The following is a 22,339-nucleotide window of genomic DNA, read 5'->3' as shown; positions in this document are numbered from 1 at the left end:
TATATAAGTTGATGTTAATATTTAATATATGTCATCGTTAAAGTGTAAATTTAAATTTTTATATTTACCGACTAGTGTAATGATAAATTTATCAAATTTTAAAATAATTCATATCTATAATAATTTATGATTTTTATAAACATGAAAACTTTTATGTTCAGCATGAAGATGTTCTTGATGCTTTATCCTCAAATGAAGATGTTCAACAACTTCTGATAATCTTTCTCTTCAACACCTCGGACTAAGAGAAGCTTTTATGGAGACATTCTAGCAATGGTATATATAATGTTAAAAATATTTATCATGACGTTGTGGATACTCTTTAGATGTTACACATTTGATTTGAAGGTTCATGAAAGTTGGACATCCCTTTGGCGTCTACACATTCCTCCCAAGATAAACACTTTGCTTGAAGATTTTTGAGAGGTTGCTTCCCACAAGGACAAAGCTTTTTTGCAGAGGAATTCAATACCCGACCAGTTGCATTTTCTGCCTCAACTCCACGGAAACAAATTGACATCTTTCTCTTGACTGTATCAAAGCTCGACAATTTGGGAAAGAAGCTAATTTTTGGTCCCTCATTGAAAATAAAATTCTCGCAGTTGATACTATTCAAAGCCTTGTTTTTTGACATCCCTGATACTCAATAAGTTTCGGTAAACACAAAGTTCTTGATTACTCTTTGGTCAATTTGGAAAAACAAAAATGAAAGAATGTGGAACAATCAAGGCATTTCAACTTCCATAATTGCAATATCTAGCCAATACCTCCATCAATGGCTTAGTGTAAGGGGTCCTAGTATTACCTCTCACTTGCAAAATCTTTTTTGGTACCAATTAACTCATAGGAAAATAGGTCAACCCAGTAACAAACTCAATAACAAAACAATAAGCCGTCGAAATAAATTCCTCCAAACCTACGAGAACCTATGAAGAGCACCAATAAAATATAAAACACAAAATAGAATAAAGAGACAAGAAGACGAAACCCTAAAATACAAAATAGAAAATGTGAAACACTTATCTTCTTCTCCAAATATTGTTTTGACAACTGGACAATTTAAAATATGACGTGCGTAGAATCTATTGTCAAAAAATCAGTCTGATCGAACTGTGAATCAATCTGTAATTGCAATTTGAAAAATGCTTTTTGGTGGGTGTGTAAAAATCACAATGATTTTTTCTATACTTTTTCTCTCAACGTTTTATAACCGTTTTTTCCTCACAAATAAGTCTCCCTCTTACTAATCACAAAATGAATATTTTCATTTGGGTATTTACTCCACATAAGAAGGAAGCCCAAAAAATTCAACATGACAAAAACCACAACCAAACTCAATCAAGATGAATCTAGACGCAACTATTTTCTCTAATGCAAACTCTTCTGGTCTTCATTTGGTCAATCCATCTTATAATCTGTCATCTGGTCGACCTATCCCAAATATGAACCATCATTTTAGCATTATACCCGAGTGAATTATATTTTTTGTTTACTCACCTTTATCGTATATTATAATACTTATCTTTATGCTATCATATATCATACCATACATCATATCTAGATTATGACTTATATCTTACTTTCATCTCATCATATCTTATAATTAAAAAAAATGATGAGAATATCTTTTAAGAACCTCTATATGTTATTCAAATTATACATAGGCAAATTACACACATGCATTGCTTTGGGCATGCAACCTCAAAAATCTAGAGGAAACTAAAATAATTACATTTTTTTCAATTTTTAATATTTTTTTGACATTAGACTTGTGGGCTAGTTTATGAATTTAGGCTTACACAAACATTATCTAATAAGTGAGTTAATTTAGTCATGTATCTATTTAAATGTGAATCAAAATAAGTTGAGCTAAACGAATCGAAATGATTTACATTTTCTGTTTACGCCCAATAATTACCGAATGTTGTTACCATATATTTTATGGGAATACACCATATAGAATTTTATTTATTATTATCTTACATATTATTTACTTTATTTTAATTATAGAGAGTCATAATTTAAATAAGAGGCAATCAATCTTTCTCACAAAAAAATCTTTCATTTTCATGGTTTAAGATTTTATTTTCAAATCTTAAATATTTTTATAAACATGGAATTATGTTTTAATATTATTTGATTTCACTTTCAAGCATAAAAGTATTTATTAAATACTGTTAATAAAAAAATTATTTAAAAGAAATTTGATAAATAAAAAATTAATAAAGTAATACTACTTGCTTAACAATCATATCTTATTTGTGATGAAATCCTCACACCCCTTGCTAGGTAGAAACCAATCCATTGGTACGATCTTTGGAGGGTATGTAAGAGCAACTAAATTTCTAATTTTACGGAACTGAGAAGAATAGTAAAAGTAAAATTGTACGGTTAAAAAGAATAGTTGGCATTAAATGGAAAGGAAGGAGCTTGTGGCGTTTCGCCGCCTAAAAAACCGATTTTTCCTACAAAATTAAACTCTCAATCACAAGCGATATTTTTTCAGAACCCAACATTTTAGATCTCAACACCCCATGTCGGTAAGTTTTGATCTTTCTGCAATTTTTTTTCAAAAATCCAAAACTTGTATATGAAACTTTAATGGGTTGTGTGATCATAGAGACTCAACTCAATTGGGATGCATTTTGATAAATTAGGCTGTGAAAACTTATGTTGTTGGTTGTCCTTGTGAAACACTGTAATTTCATCTTTGACAATTGATTTTGTAATTGATGGTAATGAATGATGATATCTGAAATATGTCTCCAATATTGTGCATTAGATGCTGAAATCTTTTTCTTGTTTAATCGTAGTCACTTACCAGATTGTAATAGAACAATGAATTTGAAGAAAATTAAAAGTGTTTTCAAGGATATCAAAGAGTATATAGCGATGATTTATCCTCAAACTTGTTATGTCTAGATATTATCAAGCATGGACATGCCTACCATTGATGTGGACCTTGGGCCTGAGAAGCTTGAAGATGAGAAACAGGGAGGTCCCTTGTTGCATTGTGATCTTTGTGACACAGAAGTAGTTCACAAGTTGGCTCAAATGTTCCTTCCAGGTCTAGCCAGTGCTTGTGTTGATAACACATCAGGAGATCTCTTCAAGACTCCGGGTTCAGTGGCTGTTGATTTGAGGAAGGAAATGATAGAGTATGTTACCCAAAGAAGTGAATCATTTGTTGCTGAGTCTGTTATCTTGGAAGGTAGTCCAGATGGTGAAGTATCGGACCATCCTTTTGATATCATTTCTAATTTGGTTGATGACTTTGTGAGTTCAAAGAGGAATCTGTTTAGCCGAGTTTCAGGATGGCTGCTGAGTGAAAAGAGGGAGGACAAAATAGATGATTTTGTTCAAGAGATGGAAATGAATGGGTTTTGGACACTTGACAGGAGAGAAATAATTGCAGAAACTTTGCTCAAGAATGTTGACTTTGAAAACTCATATCATTGCAACATGAGTTTTAATTCTGCGGAAGAACTTGCCAATCATGTTGATAACTGCAACTTTAGAACTATGATCTGCGAAAATGAGGGATGCAATTCCAGATTTTGCGCAGCTCATTTGAAGAATCACGACTCAACTTGTGCTTTCAAGATAATTGCATGTGAACAGAAGTGTTCTGATAGCATTATGAGACGTGAGATGGACAGGCATTGTATAACTGTTTGTCCAATGAAGCTTGTAAAGTGTCCTTTTTATGTTGTGGGTTGTAGGTCAGCTGTTGCACAATGTATGATTGAAAAACATTGTTTAGATGACGTTAATTCTCACTTGTGGCACTTGCTTAAAGGCATCTACAAGAAAGCATATGGGGATGATCTTAAACGACGAGTGGAGCAAATTGTACAGGTCAGTCTGTGTAAACAATAAACACTTTTTTATATAGCTAAAAGAGCCTAAAACTTTGTCAGTGAAATTCAGTATTTTTTGTCCATAATTGAAAGTTTAAAGTATAAACACAACTTTTTGTTAGAAAAAATTCTGAACTCTGATTTCACAACGTTAAAAAAAAATATATATTTTTTAACTATTTGGGTAGCCCTATTGCTAGAGGTAGAGGGAAACCGAGAAAAACTATAGGTGAAACCATTAGGAAGGACCTTAGAATAAATAAAAAACCAGTAAGAAGGATTTAGAGATCACTGGTTTATCTAAGGACATGATTCATGATAGAAGACTCAAGCATCATTTGATCCATGTAACTGATCCCATCTAGTAAGTAAAGTTTGTTGTATTGAGGGTATAATACAATAGGGGAATTTTGTGTCATTTATGATTGAGGGTATAATGGAAGGGAATCATTGTCATTAGATAAAATGAAGAGTTTATCAATGGGAAAAGTATTGAAAGTGTGCCCCCTATTCCTTTTGTCCACATACATTTTCCTTTTTGTTATTTATTCAGAGATCCTGAAATTTTCAATGCTGAGGCCTTCCATTTTCAATCATCCATGTAATTTACATACATGCTAATAAATTTTAGAGCAAATTACATTCACCTCCCTTGTGTTTAGGACTTATTACACTAGCATCCATTGGATTTCTACACAAGCCTCCCTTATTGTTGCAAATACACAAACACCCCCTGACCGTTAGTTCTGTTAACCCCAAGACGTCATGTGTCATGCACATGTGTTTTAATGAAATTTTTGGTCCAAAATGTCCTCATCTTCTTCCTTAGAATACTGGCAACTTCAAAATTTCATTAAAAAAATTCATTCAAGATCTCCTCCAGGCAACTAAACAAGCAATAATTTATTTTTTGAATCAAAATTTTGATGTCGTTCTACCCAATGCCAAAGCAAACTACACCCATGTTCAGATCCTGAGAGAAGATTCAAAGACAAGAGCAATGACAACGGTGAGAAAACTGACGGCGAAGGACGAAGAGATAATGGAGGAAGGAGAGGTTGGGCTAGGTGCCGAGGCATTGATGGCATGCATGTGAGTGGCGGAGACGACGACAAGAAGGACCGTTAACGATGGTGCTCTGCGACGGATCGAAGCAGTCTGGTTCAGCCGCCGACAGTGTTTGGTTTTGGTGGGGATGGTGCCTCTGGTGGTGGAAGAAGTGAGATTAGGGATTAGGGTGTGACTGTGTGAAGGGGTTAAGTGAGAAGGATTATTTTGACATTTCACTCAAAATTAACACCGTTGGTTAACGGTGTTCACTCAGGGGAGGCAAAAAAAATGCATTCTAACGGAGAAGATGTGAGTGTAATAAGTCCGAAATATAGGAGAGACAGAGTGTAATTTGTTCTAAATTTTAGCCTTGGCTGTGAGTTGTGGCTATTTCCACGGCCAAATTGGGTAGTGGCACCACCTAATTAATGTTAAAGGATTTTTTCCCAACACAATTTAATTGATATAATGAAACGTCTCACTTTTTTTTAAAAAAAAAAAATCATGTTGATGTTGTTTTAGACATTTGTTTTTCACGTTCTAATGAAATTTGCTTCCACTACTAGAGAGAAAATTGTAGAGAAATATGGATATTCATCTCTTTCATTATTTGTTTCAAATTAAGCAATAGGTTTTTGCATTACCTGTTGATCACCCCCATACAACAGCATTAATATTGGTGATAACATGATTGTGTTAGTTTTAATAATTCAACTTAGTGATATGTTGGACCATGAGTTTAAAAGTTATATTTTAATTTGTCATAGCATTGTCATTTGCAGCATGTTGACAATCTAATGCCCATAACATTGTCATTAGAAAGACTGATCTGATCTACCTAGCAGGATAAGGTTTTTGTTGTTGTATTGTCATTATGTATGAATCATTAGGAGCATTGGATAGGCATCAGGAAGGAGCTAGAGCTGATATATTCAAGGCATTATCTTAATTTGATTTGAAGACCTGACTTTTTATTGGATTGTTTAATAAAATACTTTGATAGCATTTGGCATATCAATAAAATGAAATGGAATGGTTCAGTTCCCCAGTTTCAACTCTTTTAGTAGAATCCAAATGTACTACTTTTTAACCCTATGTCCGTGGCTCCATTTTGTTTTATTTTTAAAATACATTAAAAATAGAACTCACATGCCACTTTCTGTCCTATTCTAATATGTCTACCAAACACTTTCCCGTCAATTGCCACATGGACATTCCTCCTTGAGAAGGCACAATGCTCAGAAAGGTTATTTGGCTAATTTTGTGTTTGTAGGTATTAAAGATTTCTGAGGTCATTTGCTCTCCTTGCCTTTCCTTTCATAAACATAATAAAAGTGGACGGGATCTTTTGGCCTCTGTAATATTGTCTAGTTATAAGATATTATCCCAACCAAGAGTTTGAGGGAATGAATTTTTATCCTGGAGTTGATTGGCTTAATTCGTGTCTTCAAGTCATTCATTGATGGAGACATGAAATTGTTGGCTTTCATCATCAGTTACCATTTATTTTGCCTATGATTTGGGAAATGATACTCTATTTCTGTTATAATGAGTATTTGAATTTTTCGTTTTGTGTGATAGGCATCATCAAGCAGCCGTTTAGCAGAGGCTCGGGATGTTAGATCTTTAAACTTCATTGTCAAGGATATTGAAGCTAAGCTAGGACCTTTCAAAGTGAGTGCTGTGGAGAAAAATAATGGAGAGACTGTTACCAAGAATGGCCAAGGGGAAGGTGGTGAGACTGATATGAATGGCAGAGAAAAGAGCATGAAGGCTTCAGATATGGTCAATTCACCAGATAAAGCTGAATTGAGTGGCATGGTAAATATGAATAATGCAGAGAATACTACCAAGAATGAAGATAGGGAATCTGTTCCTCTTGAAAATAAAGGCTTTGAAGAGATTGCACAAACTTCAAATATGACAAATTTATCTGATAAAACTGAAGTTGGCCTCCCAAATGATGAGATCAAAGATGATGCAGCTAGTGAATTAAAAATCAAGGGCAACGAAGAGAGCACTCAAACACAGAAGGAAAAATTATCAAATGAAGAAGTTAGTGCCACAGATAAGGGCAACGAAGAGAGCACTCAAATACACAAGGAAAAATTATCAAATGAAAAAGTTAGTGCCACAAATGAGGGTAGTGCAGAGAATAGCATCAAAAGCAACTATAATGAAGACAATAAATTTGAAGTTAAGGACAACGAACAAAGCATACAGAATTCAAAAATGAAAACCGAGGGTGGTTCAGAGAATAATGTCAAGAACAAAGATGTTGAAGATGGTGACTTAAAAAAGAGCATACAAACTTCAGACGTATAAAATTTAGGTTAAATTACTCATTTGGTTCCTATAATTCCATGGTTCTTACCTTTTTAGTCCCTATATTTTGAAAGTGGTCTTTTTAGTTCCTATAGTTTACATTTTAATTCTCTTTTAGTCTCTATAATTTTCAAATTACAGGAACTAAAAGTAAACTATAGGGATTAAAAAGATCACTTTCAAAACTACATGGACTAATAGAGAATAAAAATATAAACTATAGGGACTAAAAAGACCACAACTATAGAGACTAAAAAAGTAAGAATCATGAAATTATAGGGACCAAATGAGTAATTTAATTTAAAATTTATCAAATAAAGCTGCATGATAAAGGGTATAGTGTGGATAGTAATATCACCTGAACAGGCAAATATAGTGAAGACTTTTATTCGGACTTCAAATAGTGGTCTTGTGCTGAATCTCTCTTTACTTGCAGAAAAGGATTTCAATTTTGCTGTAACTGACAACGTGTGCTGATTTTTCTTTTTGTTTAAGCTCTAATATCATTCATTGGTTGCTCTTATATTTTCCTTTCTCATGGTTACTTATCCTTTCTTGTGCAGTTTTTTTCCACTCCTAGCTATACACTTTATGAAGCTGAATCTTTTCACATTTGAGCCGCTTTTACACGCAGCGTTATTATTTTCCCATTGGTTAAATTTATATAATGTCCCACTGCAGAAAAGCATCTATTAATAGTTAACCTATTTAGAAGGAGGAACCCTAGATTCACCACATTGCATAGATAATATATCATATAATGGTGCTTTGGTCAAAGCGATAATATCAACACATAAATATAATTTTCTTTATTGACAAATTTACAATTTAGCTAGTTTTCAAATTGTACTTGAACTGATTGTTAGTTTATTACAACTATGCGAGAGTTAGTTTTCAGTGCAATGATGGTAACAAGTTTTAAATTTTTTAGGTAAGGCAATATTGAAATCTGTTCGCCTGTATATACAACTTAATAATACTTTGCGTAAAGGTCTCTTATGTGAGCGAATGCATATCAACGAGATCGTGCTTTTAGAAGCCAACTTATGTCTATGTAGTCAGTCGTATTCAGAAATAAAAGATTATAAAAGTGGCAGCAAATCGAAGTTTCAAACAGCCTTAATAACAACCATAAGTCCAAGGTTATTTTGCTAGATGTGTAGAGAAGAGTCAAATAATTTTAGGTGATATGTGGCTGGCAAAACAAATTAGAGCATTACACATTAGGTAGTTCCCACAAAAACGAGGATGAAATTCTGGCGCAAACTTAGCAAAGACTGCCAATCCAACCACCACAATCGCATGGCTGATGTATATGCCAATATTTCCTAGTTAGGTTGAATCAGTATTGTTTCAGTGAATAATTGAGTTTCCCTTCCACAAAAATTCGAACATAAATATAGGTTGGCTTTGCATCATGCACTTTTTATGCAATGCTTGAAGTCTGATGCTATTCTGCAAGCTGTGTTATAGTAGAACAAGGTCTATGGACAAATTACAATGCGAACGTCTATATATTATCACTATACACAACAACAGATGCATCACAGAACATACACAATTTAGGAACCATTCATTTGATGTAAAATAGATTAATTGACAAGATGGCATCTTTGTACTAGCTCTATCTGATCATTCTCCTAAACTTGTATAAACCTTCCGTTTTAATACTTGTCTTGTTATGGTTAATCAAATTCAAACAGAATAAACCCAGGGGGAAATCGGTGTAAAATGAAAGCAAGCTCCGATTATAACAAATCCAGACAAAATCCACAAGCTCCGATCATACATTTCAATGCAAATTTAGACAAAATCCATAAGTAAAATGTTACAGAAATGAAAACCAGAAATGCTATAGTGCATTTAGTCAAATTATCAAAACTGGCGTACAGAAGATAATTTTGAACTTCTCTAAGCACGAACACCCTTAAGGCTAACCATGCGTGTAGATACATCGCCATGGGGTCCCCTCAATGCTGAACCCCCCTGATATCGTCCACTCTGATAGCCAGCACCTGATCCTCGTCCCGATCGATCCCTGGAATAGCCACTCCCTTGGCCTAATGCCATTGGCCTTCCACCACCACCAACATATCCTGCACGCCCACTGCTTTGCCTTGGCTGAGAAAGGGACAGGTCTTGCCATCTACCACCTGACGAGGCTGTTCCACTACCAGCAGCGGCAGCGGCATAGTCCTGGCCATCTCTGCGCCTTAGAGGCAGATCCAATCCACCACCACCTATCCTTGCCTCTGTTGCTCTTTCATTACTCTCTGCAAGGATAGATAATTTCTCTGTCAACTGGAATGCCAAGGCCTGCAGCCTAGAGTGTTCAACATCTTGGAAAAGAATGCACCCAGTTGGCTGGTCCCAGCTTGCATGAAGCTCCTCATTGATCATCATCCTACTGACAATGCTATGAGTGCAAGAAACAGGGAGATCAAAAAATTTTGTGAGCTGATCCAGGCTCAAGGATTCATAAGATGAAGAGAAGGTAAAGAGGTATGTCCTCAATGCCTCCTCCTTGATTTTGTCCTTAAGCATTTCAAGCACAGTGTCTCGATTTCTCACAAATTTCCACACATCAAGAGACACAATAATGTCAAAAGCCTTCTGGAAGTCTCCCTTGCTAAGAAACCTCGTGGCAGCCATAACATGATCTCTTACATTTTCTGGTGGACCAGTGAATGTTTGTCTGTCACTCACCTCAAGCAAGCGACGGAAAGTCTTAGATATGAGTTTGCGTTTTGCATCATGAACATTGGCTGCCATATTAGGAACTTCCAGCAGCATAGCAGATACAAGATGTACTGTCTCCAGGAGCTCAAGATTGATGTGCATATGATAAGGCATTTGCCGTCTTCTTTCCAACCTTTCCTGAGAATTGAAAATAGTTAACTGCAATGCCAAATGTAATTCTCACAATTTTAAAACAAATGCAACATTTAGAAAAACATTGGAAATTTTACTATGCCCCAAAAACTGTATTTATCTGCTACATTGATCACTCATATAAGACTAAAATAACTAATAACTTTGGAGCATTAAAAGGCACGAGATGAAAAGTCAGAGACTATCATGTTGAGTATCATAATAACTTTAGAAAAAAAGGATATCCAGCTGAGTATAATCATGTTGAACAAATTATTATCACAGGTTCACATTACTTCAGTTTCTTTTACTTTTGCTACACATTCTTGAAATGAAACCATTTTCTTATGAAAATGTTTACCTCTTGAGTGTTTGTGATCTGTGCATCTAATCAGTTGCTTGCAATCCATGTATATATGAAAATACAGTTTCACCCAACAATAAAAATGTAACGCTTAATGCTTAACTGTTGACTGGGAGTGCAGATCTTGGTATTTTGAGACGCTTTTCAATTTTGAAAACAAAATGGTACAAGCACAATAGCACAAACATACATGCATTTGTACATCTTTCACCTACTCTCTTGGTCACATCACAATAAATGCATTGAACTCTAAGATCAGCACCTAAAAAACTTCCACCATATCATAAAACAGCCATTTGTAAAAAAGGGAGGGCGGCAGTACCTGTTCTGGAGTCTTCTCATGATAGCGACTTTGTGACACACCTTGTGCAAGTAACTCTTTCACCCTCCCACCAGAGTACAGTTCAGATAGGCAGCCATGGGCTTCAGAAATCAGTCCAACCCGAAAAGCACATAAACCCAACTGTGACATAGCTCTGTTAAAAAGTATCTGCGTTGAAATGTCCATATGTTGAACACTATCTTGCAGATGACTCATAAGCAGCAGATCACGGGCAATTGAGAATTCATCAAGAAGAGCATGGTGGTATATATCACAGAGCATTGCACGTGCTTTAGTTCGCTCATCGCCGTACTTGTATATCAATGATACCAATACATCCATTATGGTCCTGCTATTCTCAGGGAAGGTGGGCTTCCGGGCCACAACCTCTGGGGTAGCAACAAATGCAGTGGGAATTCTTGATTCCTCAAATCCTTTCTCCTCACTTGCCTCCACTCCATTATCTCCATCCTCTGTCAGCTCAGTCAATTTTTTCATTGCAACATAAACCTCTTGTGGTTTGTAGTAAATGAGCTCAACCCTCCTCAAGGCCACCTTAGATGCAGCTTTGAAATTTCCAACTCTTTCAAGATATTCCTGAACATTCTGGGCAAGAACCAGAAACAAGGGCTCATCCCTGAGTCTCTCAACATAGTCCCGGGTATGAGGATCTATGCACTGCAAGCTCTTGAAAAATTCAACATCAATTCTTTCTAAGAAAGCAACCAAGTTACCCCAAACCCGAATCGGCCCATTATAGTCAACCCCTTTCTGAGTCTCATTCTCATCTGGTTCCACCGAATCATCAACCACTATGTTTGGATGCTGCACTAGAATATCAAGAATGACAAGCATGTTTTGCACACATTTTTTCCATACATTTATGGGCATGTGCCCATTGAGCCCTGGATTAACATCAAACTGGGCAGAAACCACACTGAACAGAATTTCCAGCTTCTGTGCGGCTGTCTTCGCAACCTTCGTTAAGAAAGTAAGCTGCTCAACCTGTTCAAATCTGCCAGTGCCCTTCCGGCCCCTAGCAGCCACAACCTCTTTGAACTTCTTGTTGACAGTGTCCCACGTGATCTCACTAGGGTCTTTCATAAACTGTTTATCCAAAAGCCGGTCCTTCTTGCTAAGCTTTTGGTCCCAAGGACCATCACCAGCATCTTGCTTTTCATTGTCATACTGAGAGGCTTCAGAATCAGATTTTGCTTCCGGAAGCTGCTCCGGCTCAATATCATCACTCTCATACTCGTCCTCGCTCTCCTCCTCTTCCTTTTCCTCCTCACTCTCAGGATTCTCCCTGCATTTGGTAATCAACTCCTCATACTGCTTATTATTCTTCTTCAACTTCTGCTTCATGGAGTTCAAGGCCTTGGCATTGCTACTACTCATCTTCTTCTTGGCATCCTTATTAGCCAAAGCCTGAACCAAGAAATCGTCCAGCATCACAAGCGCCTTGATGTACAGATTCGGAACCTTCTCAGACTCGGTGACACGCATGACCTTCTCAAGCTGTTTGTTAATCTTGTCAAAGCTCTCTTGCAAACTCACCCAGTCATTGATCTTGATGGCATTCTTCATCTGGTCAACAGTGGATACCATCTCCTCGAATCGCTTATCTTTCGCCGACCTCACAACGCGCTTTTGGCCATCGGAATCATCACTGTCACTTGCATTGTCCACAAAGTACTTGCTTGTCACGTCTTGATTCGGAGCTTGTTCACCCGCCGAGTGTTCATCTTCCTCACCATAATCACTCTCCTCCTCCTCGGAATCACTTCCACCCTACAATTCAGTAAACAACAATTAAATAGCAGACTTTGATACGACATAATAACTTGCTTAACCTAACGGAGCAAATAATCGAAACATAAATTGAGAATTTAGTAAACACCTGAGTCCAGAATCTTGAAGCCATGTTCTGTCAAAAGTCGTGAGTAGCGTCAAGAATCTGCGAATGAACACAACGGTATTAGATTGTAATTGCGTCATGATTCGTAAAACGAAAGCATAAATCAGACAAAAAAATGTATATATTCAGATGCAAACAAAAATCGAGGAAGAAGAAGGAACAAGAAAACCGCAGCGTTGAATTTGTGCGTACCGGTTTTGCAAGCGGCGTGTGCTCTGTAAGAGAAGGAGAGAACAAAGAAACAGAAGCGGCGGCTACGGATTCTAGTAAAAACACAGATACTTGTGCTTAGGGTTTTGCTGTTTAACATTTGGGCCGTTGGGCCAAACCCATCTTTAACATGAATCAAAAATAAAAATTAATATATGATGGTATATTAATTTGTATGATAAATAAATAAAAATTATATAAAACATTTAAATTAAAATTAAATTTGTTGCATTTTTTATTTTTATGTTTTTTTATCTTATATTTTGTTTGGATATCAAATAAAATGAAAAAAACGAATAATGTTAAAAAATATGTTAATTAGATAATTAAATAAGAATGAAAGAAGCCTAAAATAAATATATGATTTAGACAAACAGAAAAGATAGCGAAAACAAATAAATCAATAGTATAAAAGGCGTTTTCTTGACATAAAATTATTGACTATTATTTTTTATTTATAAAAAACTACATTATTTAAAAAAATATCCTTCCTCTCTTCACCTACTTGAAGATGAAGTTGATTTTTGACATATTTGTTTAAAAAAATTAAAAATATATATTTTAATGAAATAAGTATTTTTTTATGTATTTGTTTAAACTTTTACTAGAATAAAAAAAAATTCTAAGAACTAAATCCTGAATTTGTTAGTTAAGATTATTATTCAGTAAAATCATTTAAAAAATAAGTAAATTTTTAATTTGTTGTGTTGTTTTTAAAAGTAACTTTCATAGAATTTGATAATTATTGGTCAAGGAGAGTAAAATATTAACTAGTAAATATATTAGCATAGCACACATGGTTGGTTAAATGTTCTTACTTCCAAGTCACAATGATGGTTGAGCCGAAATAAACATTTCATATGTGAAGTTTTTTTTTTGTACAAAATTAGGTTTTAGTCCATGCAAGCACGAGATTATTTTTTTATTTCATTAATTTATATTTATATTCATATATAAACATTTTTTCAACATAAATTGATACACCAAACCAATATATATTTGGAAATTGAAGAGGTTTAATAAAATTAAAGCCATAAATTAAAAAATGCGTACAAAATATCATTTTTTTATAGTAATAAAAAAATAGTTGCATTTTATTAACTTATTGCAAATTATATATTGTTTAGACTTTTTATTGTTTTATACCAATAAATGATAGGAACTAAGATATTATGTCTTTTGCAACAAATATTCTTCACAGGTATGGACCTCCTATATATTTCTCTTGTTTTCACAATTTGTTTTTAATTTCATTTAGAAATCTAAGTAAAAAAAAATGTAGTGTCAATTATTAAATACAGTGTACAGTGATGTTGATAAGCATTTTATAAAAAAATGATAATTGTGACTTTTCATCTAAAAAATGATATCCTTAGTATATGTCCATTAAGTAATTATATGATAGATGAAGTGACACATCATTATTGTCACACAATCCTTGTTAGTTTTTAACAAATTAATTGATATTTTTATTATTGTTAGTAGAATCGGTTAATTCGGTGTCCGTGCTTAATGCTTTCACTCCTCTGCTACGTCAAGTCTTTCTCCTCCTTAAACAACAATGTTGATGGATTTGGAGCAACATACCAAACCAAGTCACAACACTCTTAACCTCCCCGCCCTCACCCACATCCACTCCTACCACACCCGCAACCTTAACCCCGCGTGGTATCACACACCTCTTTTCTACTTTGCCAAATTCCTTCCATTCAAATTCTTTGGTTTCGACTTCTCCCTCCTCCACATCCTCCACCCTGACACCACCCTCACCTTCCATGTCACCTTTATCGATGTCTGCTATTGTCCCAATCGGTAATCTTATCACTTCCAACTTTATCCTACTTTTCATTTTGTAACTTATCTTTTGTACAAACTTAAATTTGAAGTTAGCATCGACTGAGCTGATTCTAACAACGACAATAAAAAATTAGACAGAATCTATTAGAGTTTGACATGGTAATAATACGATAATGGAATGTGTCATTCTGTTTGCATGTGATCACTTAATTGATAACACTAACAACATATATAAAAATCGATTATAAAAAACATTATAGGTACTAAAAGAAAAAAAATTAGGTAGTAATATGAAAAATATATTTAAGTTTATAATTTTTAATAAATAATATTCTAATTAAACAATTATGGATATACTTTTTCTCATTCTCCGTCTAATAGTCAAATTTCAAATAAAATCATAATTTTGTTTTACTAACACTAATAACAATGTTGAAACGCATTGTAAACCTTGCGATTTGTTTGGAGGTTGGTAAGAGGGTGAAATCCGAACCCAGCATCCCCCAACAAAGTGAAGAAAAGAGAAGTAGGCTCTACGGTTTTCGCGAGTCAAAATCCGAATCAGCAACTCCAATCCAAAACCGGTTATCCGAATTGAAATTTATAAAAAAGTATCAAATACCCCGTGTCTGTTAGTTAATCAGAGAGAGTAGTGAGCCAAAGCTGCGAAGTTAAACTTGGTTGCATGCGAAGAGCAAGAAATATGAGACCAAACATCGTTTCTGAGGTAATCTCCGATCCATTTCCCTATTTACTTCGACCATCGTTTCGTTTCTCTCACAATTTTGAGGTTAGATGCCACCACACTTCACTCAGCACTCAGCGTAGTAGCTGAACTGAGAATCCTCGTTTCTGGTCCGAGATCCCGTAGTGTCTGTGATAATTTCGGTCATTGTTTCACTTTCAGTTCTGTTCTGTACGATTCGTGTCTGTCAAATGAAATGAAACAACCTTTAGATCTCAATTTATAGTTTGCTATGTTTCTATATTGGGATTCGCTGATTCTATTAAGTGTTTTGATAGAATGGTTAGGTAGAGATTTTCCTTCATTGATGTTATTGTGATTAATTGTGCTTGATTGCTTAATTGACTCAGGCCGGGTTTCCTACTAGGATGAGCCAATGGTGGGAAAGCATTCCGTTTCTCACTTCTGCAGTGGTGGTTGTCTGTGGAGTCATTTACTTGATTTGTCTTTTGGTTGGATATGATTCCTTCTACGAGGTTTGCTTCTTGCCATCTGCGGTTGTGTCACGGTTTCAAGGTATATTTCTTTGGACAAAACTTGCATACAGTTCTTTAGGTGCAATTGGTGCTGTTTTCAGTTAGAATTGGAGTTTCATTTCAATAATCTACAGAATCCTTTAATGCAAATCTATATTATGTGGACTTCTAAAGTGAAACTCCAATTCTGATTGGAAAACAACATCAAAAACCAAGGAACTGTATCTAAGTTTTTTCCTATTTTCTTCTTCGAATTGTATTATACTGTTCAATCAATGTAGTGTCTGGACAAGCTTGTGCAAACATCGTAATGCAGAAAACTAAACCCATTCGTATATTGAATTTGATTCTAGCAGGTGCTATTAACTGGGTTAGTTGGTTTGAAAGCTGCTTGCTATATCTGAGAACTATCTTTTCTAAATATTGTTGAAAGTTCAAACTTGTGCTCTTGGTCTTGTTTTCCTTGTAGCAGTTGCTTTCGTTTTGTGGTTGTCTGATTGCTCCTCTCAGAATCATTTGTTTTTTGACATGCAGTTTACAGGATTTATACCTCCATTCTTTTCCATGGTTCACTGCTTCATGTTGTCTTCAACATGATGGCTTTAGTTCCCCTGGGCTCTGAGCTGGAGAGGATCATGGGCTCAGTTCGCTTGCTTTATGTCATTATTTTGGTGGCTACAAGCAATGCCATATTCCATGTTCTCATAGCACTGCTGGTGGCGCACAATCCTTTACTTACATATGATTACCTCATGAATGAGTGTGCGATAGGCTTCTCAGGAGTTCTATTTTCAATGATTGTTATAGAGACAAGCCTGAGTGGAGTTCAATCAAGGAGGTTAGCTACATAAATATTACTGTTGTGCAGGAAATTTGCCACTGTTGGGAAAATGCAATTTAGTATGTTAATCACCTTTTTCTTCAAGATAATTTTGCAGAAACCATGTTTTGGAAGCTGTCCAAGATGCTGAAATAGTAACATTGTTTAATATTGTTTTCAGAAATGATGCTAATGATTGTTTTGTGAAAGTTATCTCCAATCACATTTATTCTGTTTTATTAGTACACTTTTGCCAACCAGTTCACCGTGCAATGATTTTCTTAACTGGTTTTTACTAAAAAAGCTCTATACATTCAATAGATGTGCCATGTTACATAACGTATCATCATCAATCATTAAGGGTTCACTAATTTAGTAACTTGTTCTATTCATTCTGCAGTGTGTTTGGATTGTTTAATGTGCCTGCCAAGTGGTGAGTATGACCTTTTATTGAACTTATTTCTTGATTTTTATCTTGATAATTCCCTTTTGTGATAATTGGACATATTATGTTTAGGTATGCATTCTTTTTGTTGGTAGTGTTCCAGCTTCTCATGCAAAATGTCTCACTACTTGGACACCTTTGTGGCATTTTATCTGGGTTTGCATGTTAGATTTCACTCTTTTTTTCCTTCTCTGTTTTTATTTTTGATTTTTGCAAAAAAAATTGAGCAATTATCTCTTGTTTGGATGATGCTATGCTTAATGTTTCAGATACATATGGCTTGTTTAATTTCCTCATACCTGGGACATCATTTTATTCTTCCATTGAGTCCTCCTCCTGGTTTGTAAGTATCTTTCTGGAATAGGCTTTGGTAGTGCACCAAGATGGGAAAAGTTTTAATTGCTAGTTCCATGATATTAAGTTCAATGTCCAAGGGACTGTCAAATCCAGATAAAATATGTATTATCAAATGCTGTCTATACCCCCCCCAACCCCTGTTCTGCAGACATGCATAGTTTTAAATTAATTTTTTTTTCTTAATTGCATATTGACTCAATTAACCATTGGAGTTGTTAATGTATTTGATTTCAACAATTCTCCCCTTTTTGGGGGGCTAAATGAATTCACAAAATGGATTGATGTGCTGAACAAGTTGTGATTGACTGGAATGTGAACGAATATTTTTATATTATATCTTGGTAACTTCTTTTATTTTAAAATGAAAAACAAAAATAAAAAAGGCATCTGCTAGATATTCATTCTATGAAAATACATGCATATATATATATATATATATATATATATATATATATATATATATATATATATATATATATCTTATGTGGACTTTTACTAGTATATATGCTTGTTCTCTTGACTTTCAGTCATCATGTGTGAGACGTCCAAAATTTATTGTTTGCACTGGTGGAAATCCTTCGGGTTATATTCCTACACATACAAGCCAAAATTCAACAACCAGGTAAATACCAAATACTGTGGTTTTCACATGAAACCATACTAAATACTGTGGTTTTCACTAATCTACATTTTCAAATCTATACTTTCATGGGGTAGTGGATTACTTTCTGGAAATGTTTGGAGGAACCTATCATCATTTATGCCTCAAAGGGAAGTGTCTGCTCAGGTACGTGTGCCATCTTGTCTTATGAGTACTTTTGGTGGACTCTCAAATAGTCTTGTACATGTTTGCTGGTTTGATAACTATTTTTGTTTTTCTCATAATGTGAACAAATGCAACGAAATTGTTGTGTAATACTCATTCATGACAAGTGTACATGGACCTCTTATATGTGATCTGCTGATCTTTGAATCTAATCAAATTCTGTAGGGTTAATTTTATATAAGTTTGTTAGTTAGTACCCTGGTTATTTTGCACCAATATATGAAAAATGCAATGAATAGTTTTCTTGTGTGCATTTAGGTGCAAGTGTAAAGAGTGTGCTTGCATGTAGTCATTTAAAAGTGTCAGGTATTTTGACCTGGGATGATTCTTTTTTATATGAATTAATCTTTTATCTTCAACTCATTTGTTTTTTTAAAACATTATGTTGTATCCATTAGATTCATCTATACATCCATCATCCATAGGGCTTTGGCATCAGCAATTGGTATAAGAAAAAAAAATTATGTGCCTTTCTTATCTTTGAAAGTTCATTATTGGGAATATGAAATGTTACATAACGTGATTTTGCCCTGTTCAAGTTGAATGATATATTGGGCCAGTTTGTTACAAATTAAAAAGAAGTGATTATGATGTAAAATAATCTTTTAATTTTAATCAGATTTTAGATTCTTTTAGCTTTTGATTGTTTTGAAAAGCTAAAACAATTTGATAAAAAAACTAAAAGTGATTATTTTTTAAAAAGGAAATGATTCTTTTACAAAAGTTGTAACAAATGGGCCCATTATCTTTCCATTTCAAGCCATTTATTAGCTGGCTTTGAATCTATTGATGCCCTGATGGTTAACAACAGCAGTTTTGATTGAGTAGTCAGTTAGTCAGTAAATTGAGGTTATGTCAAATTGAATTGAGAAGTTTAAAGTTCAAATTATATCCCTGCCTTAATACAAGTCATTTGTTTATTAGTTTTGTTCATGTATTCATATTTATATTCTTTGTGAGATGAAGGCTTCAATCTATTGACATTTGATTGTATTATGCGATACCTTGCAGTCAACTGAGGACAGTAGGTTCCCTGGGAGGGGAAGGACCCTTGGTGCTGTTCAAGGTCAAACTGCTTCTCATCTTCATTCAGATTCAAACCTTCAAGCTAGACTTTTGGAGGATAGCAGTCCCAATAGTCCTTTAGATTCATCCACTCCTAGTAATCCTCAACGGTTGTCCGAAGGAAGGTATGAGAGATTGTTTTGAGCATAATTGATAACTTATGATGGTTGCTATTTAGAAATAAAATTTTAATATGCTGACCACAATCATCTTTTCTTTTGAAGTTTGAACCTGTCATAATACCTACAATATTAGGCATAGACTGATAAATTCTTGGTTTTTTCCCCTTTCTAGGAATGACAATTTTCAACATGTACCCACCCAACACAAGTTATATTAGCTTGGCTTGTAAATGGGTTCCCTGTTTGACATGTAACAATAAGCTTATGGGGTCAAGTTGATCTGTCTAGCCTGAATTAATTCATGCAACACATATTGGTGCAATTATGTATAATAACTTCAAAAGTAATATTGAAAAAACATAAGAATGAGAGTATATTTATCTAGTTTAAGTTATAAAATACTTAAACACAATTTTAATTGTAAGCTATTTTAAACAGCATAAATATGTATTAACATCCAAAGAATTATAATAAAATGTAAATAATTCAACTTATATGTCCATAATTATTGGACGCCCAGATATATTCATAATGCATGTTAAACATATAAGCTTATAACATTTCCAGAATAAGAAATACATATACGATATTCTTTATAACCATTGTCCATGAATCTAGTAATATTAATGAAGGGTTCATTGAGTTGTAGATAGGTTGTTTTTCTAATCATTGTTTTACTTAAATTAAACTTATTAAGTTTGTGTTTCTGTATGAATGATGTTTACTTAATTTTCTAATTCAATTTAGGCATTCAGTTGACAATGTAGCTACAGCAGCTGCTGGTGTTCCACAGAATCAGGTCCCTTTACATACATACCTTAGTTGAAACTTTCTCTTGGTTAATATGGATGGTTAATATTTACTATTTCCCCCCCTATAAATGCAGGGTGCAGCTGTTTCGGAAGAAGGGATTAGAAAACTTGTATCAATGGGCTTTGACAGGGTAAAAATCAATTTCCTTATCTTTTCTATGGTCTGAAAATGGCTTGAAACTTTTTAAAACTTTCCTGTTTGTCCTTGGCTCCTTGCATATTATGCTTGTTCATCTGAGAATGGTTTTCTCATTCAAACAGATCCAGTGTCTAAAGTTATTGTTGTTTGATCTCCTTATGGGTCCTTCTCTGGTATTTCTTATCGGTCTCATGAAGAAGATCAATTTATTTTTTAACTTGATTATTTCTGTGGAGGAGTGATGTGTGTGTGAGAGAGAGAGAGAGTGAAATCTAGCTGAACAAGTCAAAGTGTTTTTTGATAAGTGATATCTGTTATAAAATATCTCCTACATAAAATTATTTTCTCAGATGCTGTGCATGGTGAGATATCATTCCGGTGCTTCTGCACCAAATGTAGATTGAAACCTACAGCTTAGTTCTATATTTTTTATGCCTTTGTCTTGGGCTGGTTTCAGACGCAGGTGGAAGTGGCACTGGCAGCTGCTGATGGTGATCTCAATGTGGCAGTGGAAATACTCATGAGCCAGCAGGTCCTAGTTGATCATTTCTTTATCTATAATTCTTTACACTTACATATTTATTTATTTGTTTTCTTGATTCTCTTTTTGTGAAAAATTCTTGGGCTATCTCATTTGCAGGGTTGAAAAAGAAAGCTTCTCTTGGATTCTCAGAGACTTCCCTGACGCTGTTAAATGAGTATGTCATTGCGCTTTATTCAATCACTGTATCTGTTTAATCTTTGGACCCTACAACAATTCGCTCACACCTGATAGCCATGCTAACGCCAATTAGCAGAAATTGAACATATGTAAATGATACAAGCAATGGTTAGGAATATGTTGTTAATTAAAGAAATAGTAAACATTTTGTTTCGCTCGATTTTTTTTCCCTTTCTCTTTTCCCACTTGAACATGTTTATACATACATATATAGAAAATGCCTCTAATGCCAGTGCCCAGCAGTAAAACATAAATTCAATTTTAGATCATTAATTAGTGTTGCCGCTTGCAGAAAGACACTAACTACATCTGATCTGGGGTTACAACTTAATGTTTGACTTTGAATTAAAAAAAAATAAGATGATGTGAACGAGGATAATGGTTTAATTTGTGGAAAAATGATGTTTGTTTGGTAACCTAGAAATCTCAGTTTCTATAATTCTTCTTGGTCTTGTTGATTAGGATCTGACATTGGATAAGGAATTAATATTTAAAAACTTATTGAAAATTACGATGAGATGTGTTTTTTTTTTTACAATTTGTATTTTTGATTCTTTAAGTGTATTGGTTAGTATTTGTCTATTTTTTTAAAATAAGAATATAATTTAACTAGAAAACAAACATAATTAGCCACTCATGAGTAAGTTTTTCGTTTTAGTTTATTTATTGATATTGATTAATTAATTAAATAATATATGTGTATATATTTAATTAAAGTGCACTTTCTGGAGTTTATTCTCTTTAAAAAATGAATTGTCAGTGATGCTGAGTGGCCGTGCCGTGGGCCAGGATGGCCGAAGGTAATGGTGTCGCGGGGTGTTTGGTAATTTGATAAACTGATGGTGGTCACTGAAATTTGAAACGATAACGATTTAAATTTCTTATATTTGTTTTTTACTTCAATTTTTGTCCTTGGCTTAATTGAATTTTTGCATAATTGAATTATTACGTAATGGGGACAAACCATGTTAACATGATCTTCACGATTGTGATTTGTTCCCAGTCCTCCCTGCAAATGAGACAAACGAAACAAGCCTCGAAATTGAATGGTAATGAATCCTTACATTCACGAATTCATGAATTGAAGTTATTGG

At 34.4% G+C, this 22,339-nt stretch overlaps 3 protein-coding genes across 3 annotated transcripts; 2 read left to right on the top strand and 1 right to left on the bottom strand.

Annotated features, from left to right (window-relative positions):
* Window positions 1–2,333: 2,333 nt before the first annotated feature.
* On the top strand, window positions 2,334–7,760 carry LOC114407306. The gene is made up of 3 exons (XM_028370358.1): window positions 2,334–2,540; window positions 2,923–3,858; window positions 6,492–7,760. Exons 1-3 carry the CDS (start codon window positions 2,535–2,537, stop codon window positions 7,233–7,235), a joined length of 1,686 nt encoding a protein of 561 aa, XP_028226159.1. The 5' UTR covers window positions 2,334–2,534; the 3' UTR covers window positions 7,236–7,760.
* A 1,196-nt stretch (window positions 7,761–8,956) lies between these two features.
* Window positions 8,957–13,031, bottom strand: LOC114407305 (eukaryotic translation initiation factor 3 subunit C-like). Its single transcript, XM_028370357.1, has 4 exons — window positions 12,903–13,031; window positions 12,693–12,749; window positions 10,793–12,583; window positions 8,957–10,112 (listed from the first exon to the last, which is right to left on the bottom strand). Exons 2-4 carry the CDS (start codon window positions 12,714–12,716, stop codon window positions 9,147–9,149), a joined length of 2,781 nt encoding a protein of 926 aa, XP_028226158.1. The 5' UTR covers window positions 12,717–12,749; window positions 12,903–13,031; the 3' UTR covers window positions 8,957–9,146.
* Window positions 13,032–15,135: 2,104 nt separating this feature from the next.
* Window positions 15,136–21,405, top strand: LOC114407304 (rhomboid-like protein 15). The gene is made up of 13 exons (XM_028370356.1): window positions 15,136–15,444; window positions 15,813–15,978; window positions 16,473–16,776; window positions 17,159–17,191; window positions 17,276–17,367; window positions 17,473–17,546; window positions 18,088–18,182; window positions 18,278–18,347; window positions 19,398–19,576; window positions 20,321–20,372; window positions 20,460–20,516; window positions 20,982–21,056; window positions 21,165–21,405. The coding sequence occupies exons 1-13, from the start codon at window positions 15,403–15,405 to the stop codon at window positions 21,168–21,170; spliced, it is 1,245 nt and encodes a 414-aa protein (XP_028226157.1). The 5' UTR covers window positions 15,136–15,402; the 3' UTR covers window positions 21,171–21,405.
* The last annotated feature ends 934 nt before the right edge of the window (window positions 21,406–22,339 follow it).

The sequence above is a fragment of the Glycine soja genome, chromosome 3 (genome assembly GCF_004193775.1).
Source record: "Glycine soja cultivar W05 chromosome 3, ASM419377v2, whole genome shotgun sequence".
Lineage (NCBI taxonomy): Eukaryota > Viridiplantae > Streptophyta > Magnoliopsida > Fabales > Fabaceae > Glycine > Glycine soja.
This window is presented reverse-complemented; position numbering and strand designations above follow the sequence as displayed.

Excerpts from the sequence above, each read along its gene's own strand:
- LOC114407306 (XM_028370358.1), top strand. Across the intron at positions 3,859-6,491 it reads GAGTGGAGCAAATTGTACAG|GCATCATCAAGCAGCCGTTT; the intron begins GTCAGTCTGTGT and ends TTTGTGTGATAG.
- LOC114407305 (XM_028370357.1), bottom strand. The coding sequence starts at position 12,716 with ATGGCTTCAAGATTCTGGACTCAG. Across the intron at positions 12,584-12,692 it reads CTTCAAGATTCTGGACTCAG|GGTGGAAGTGATTCCGAGGA; the intron begins GTGTTTACTAAA and ends ACTGAATTGTAG. Across the intron at positions 10,113-10,792 it reads ATGAGAAGACTCCAGAACAG|GAAAGGTTGGAAAGAAGACG; the intron begins GTACTGCCGCCC and ends TTCAATTCTCAG.
- LOC114407304 (XM_028370356.1), top strand. The coding sequence starts at position 15,403 with ATGCGAAGAGCAAGAAATATGAGACCAAACATCGTTTCTGAG. Across the intron at positions 15,445-15,812 it reads GACCAAACATCGTTTCTGAG|GCCGGGTTTCCTACTAGGAT; the intron begins GTAATCTCCGAT and ends TAATTGACTCAG. Across the intron at positions 17,368-17,472 it reads CATTTTATCTGGGTTTGCAT|ATACATATGGCTTGTTTAAT; the intron begins GTTAGATTTCAC and ends TTAATGTTTCAG.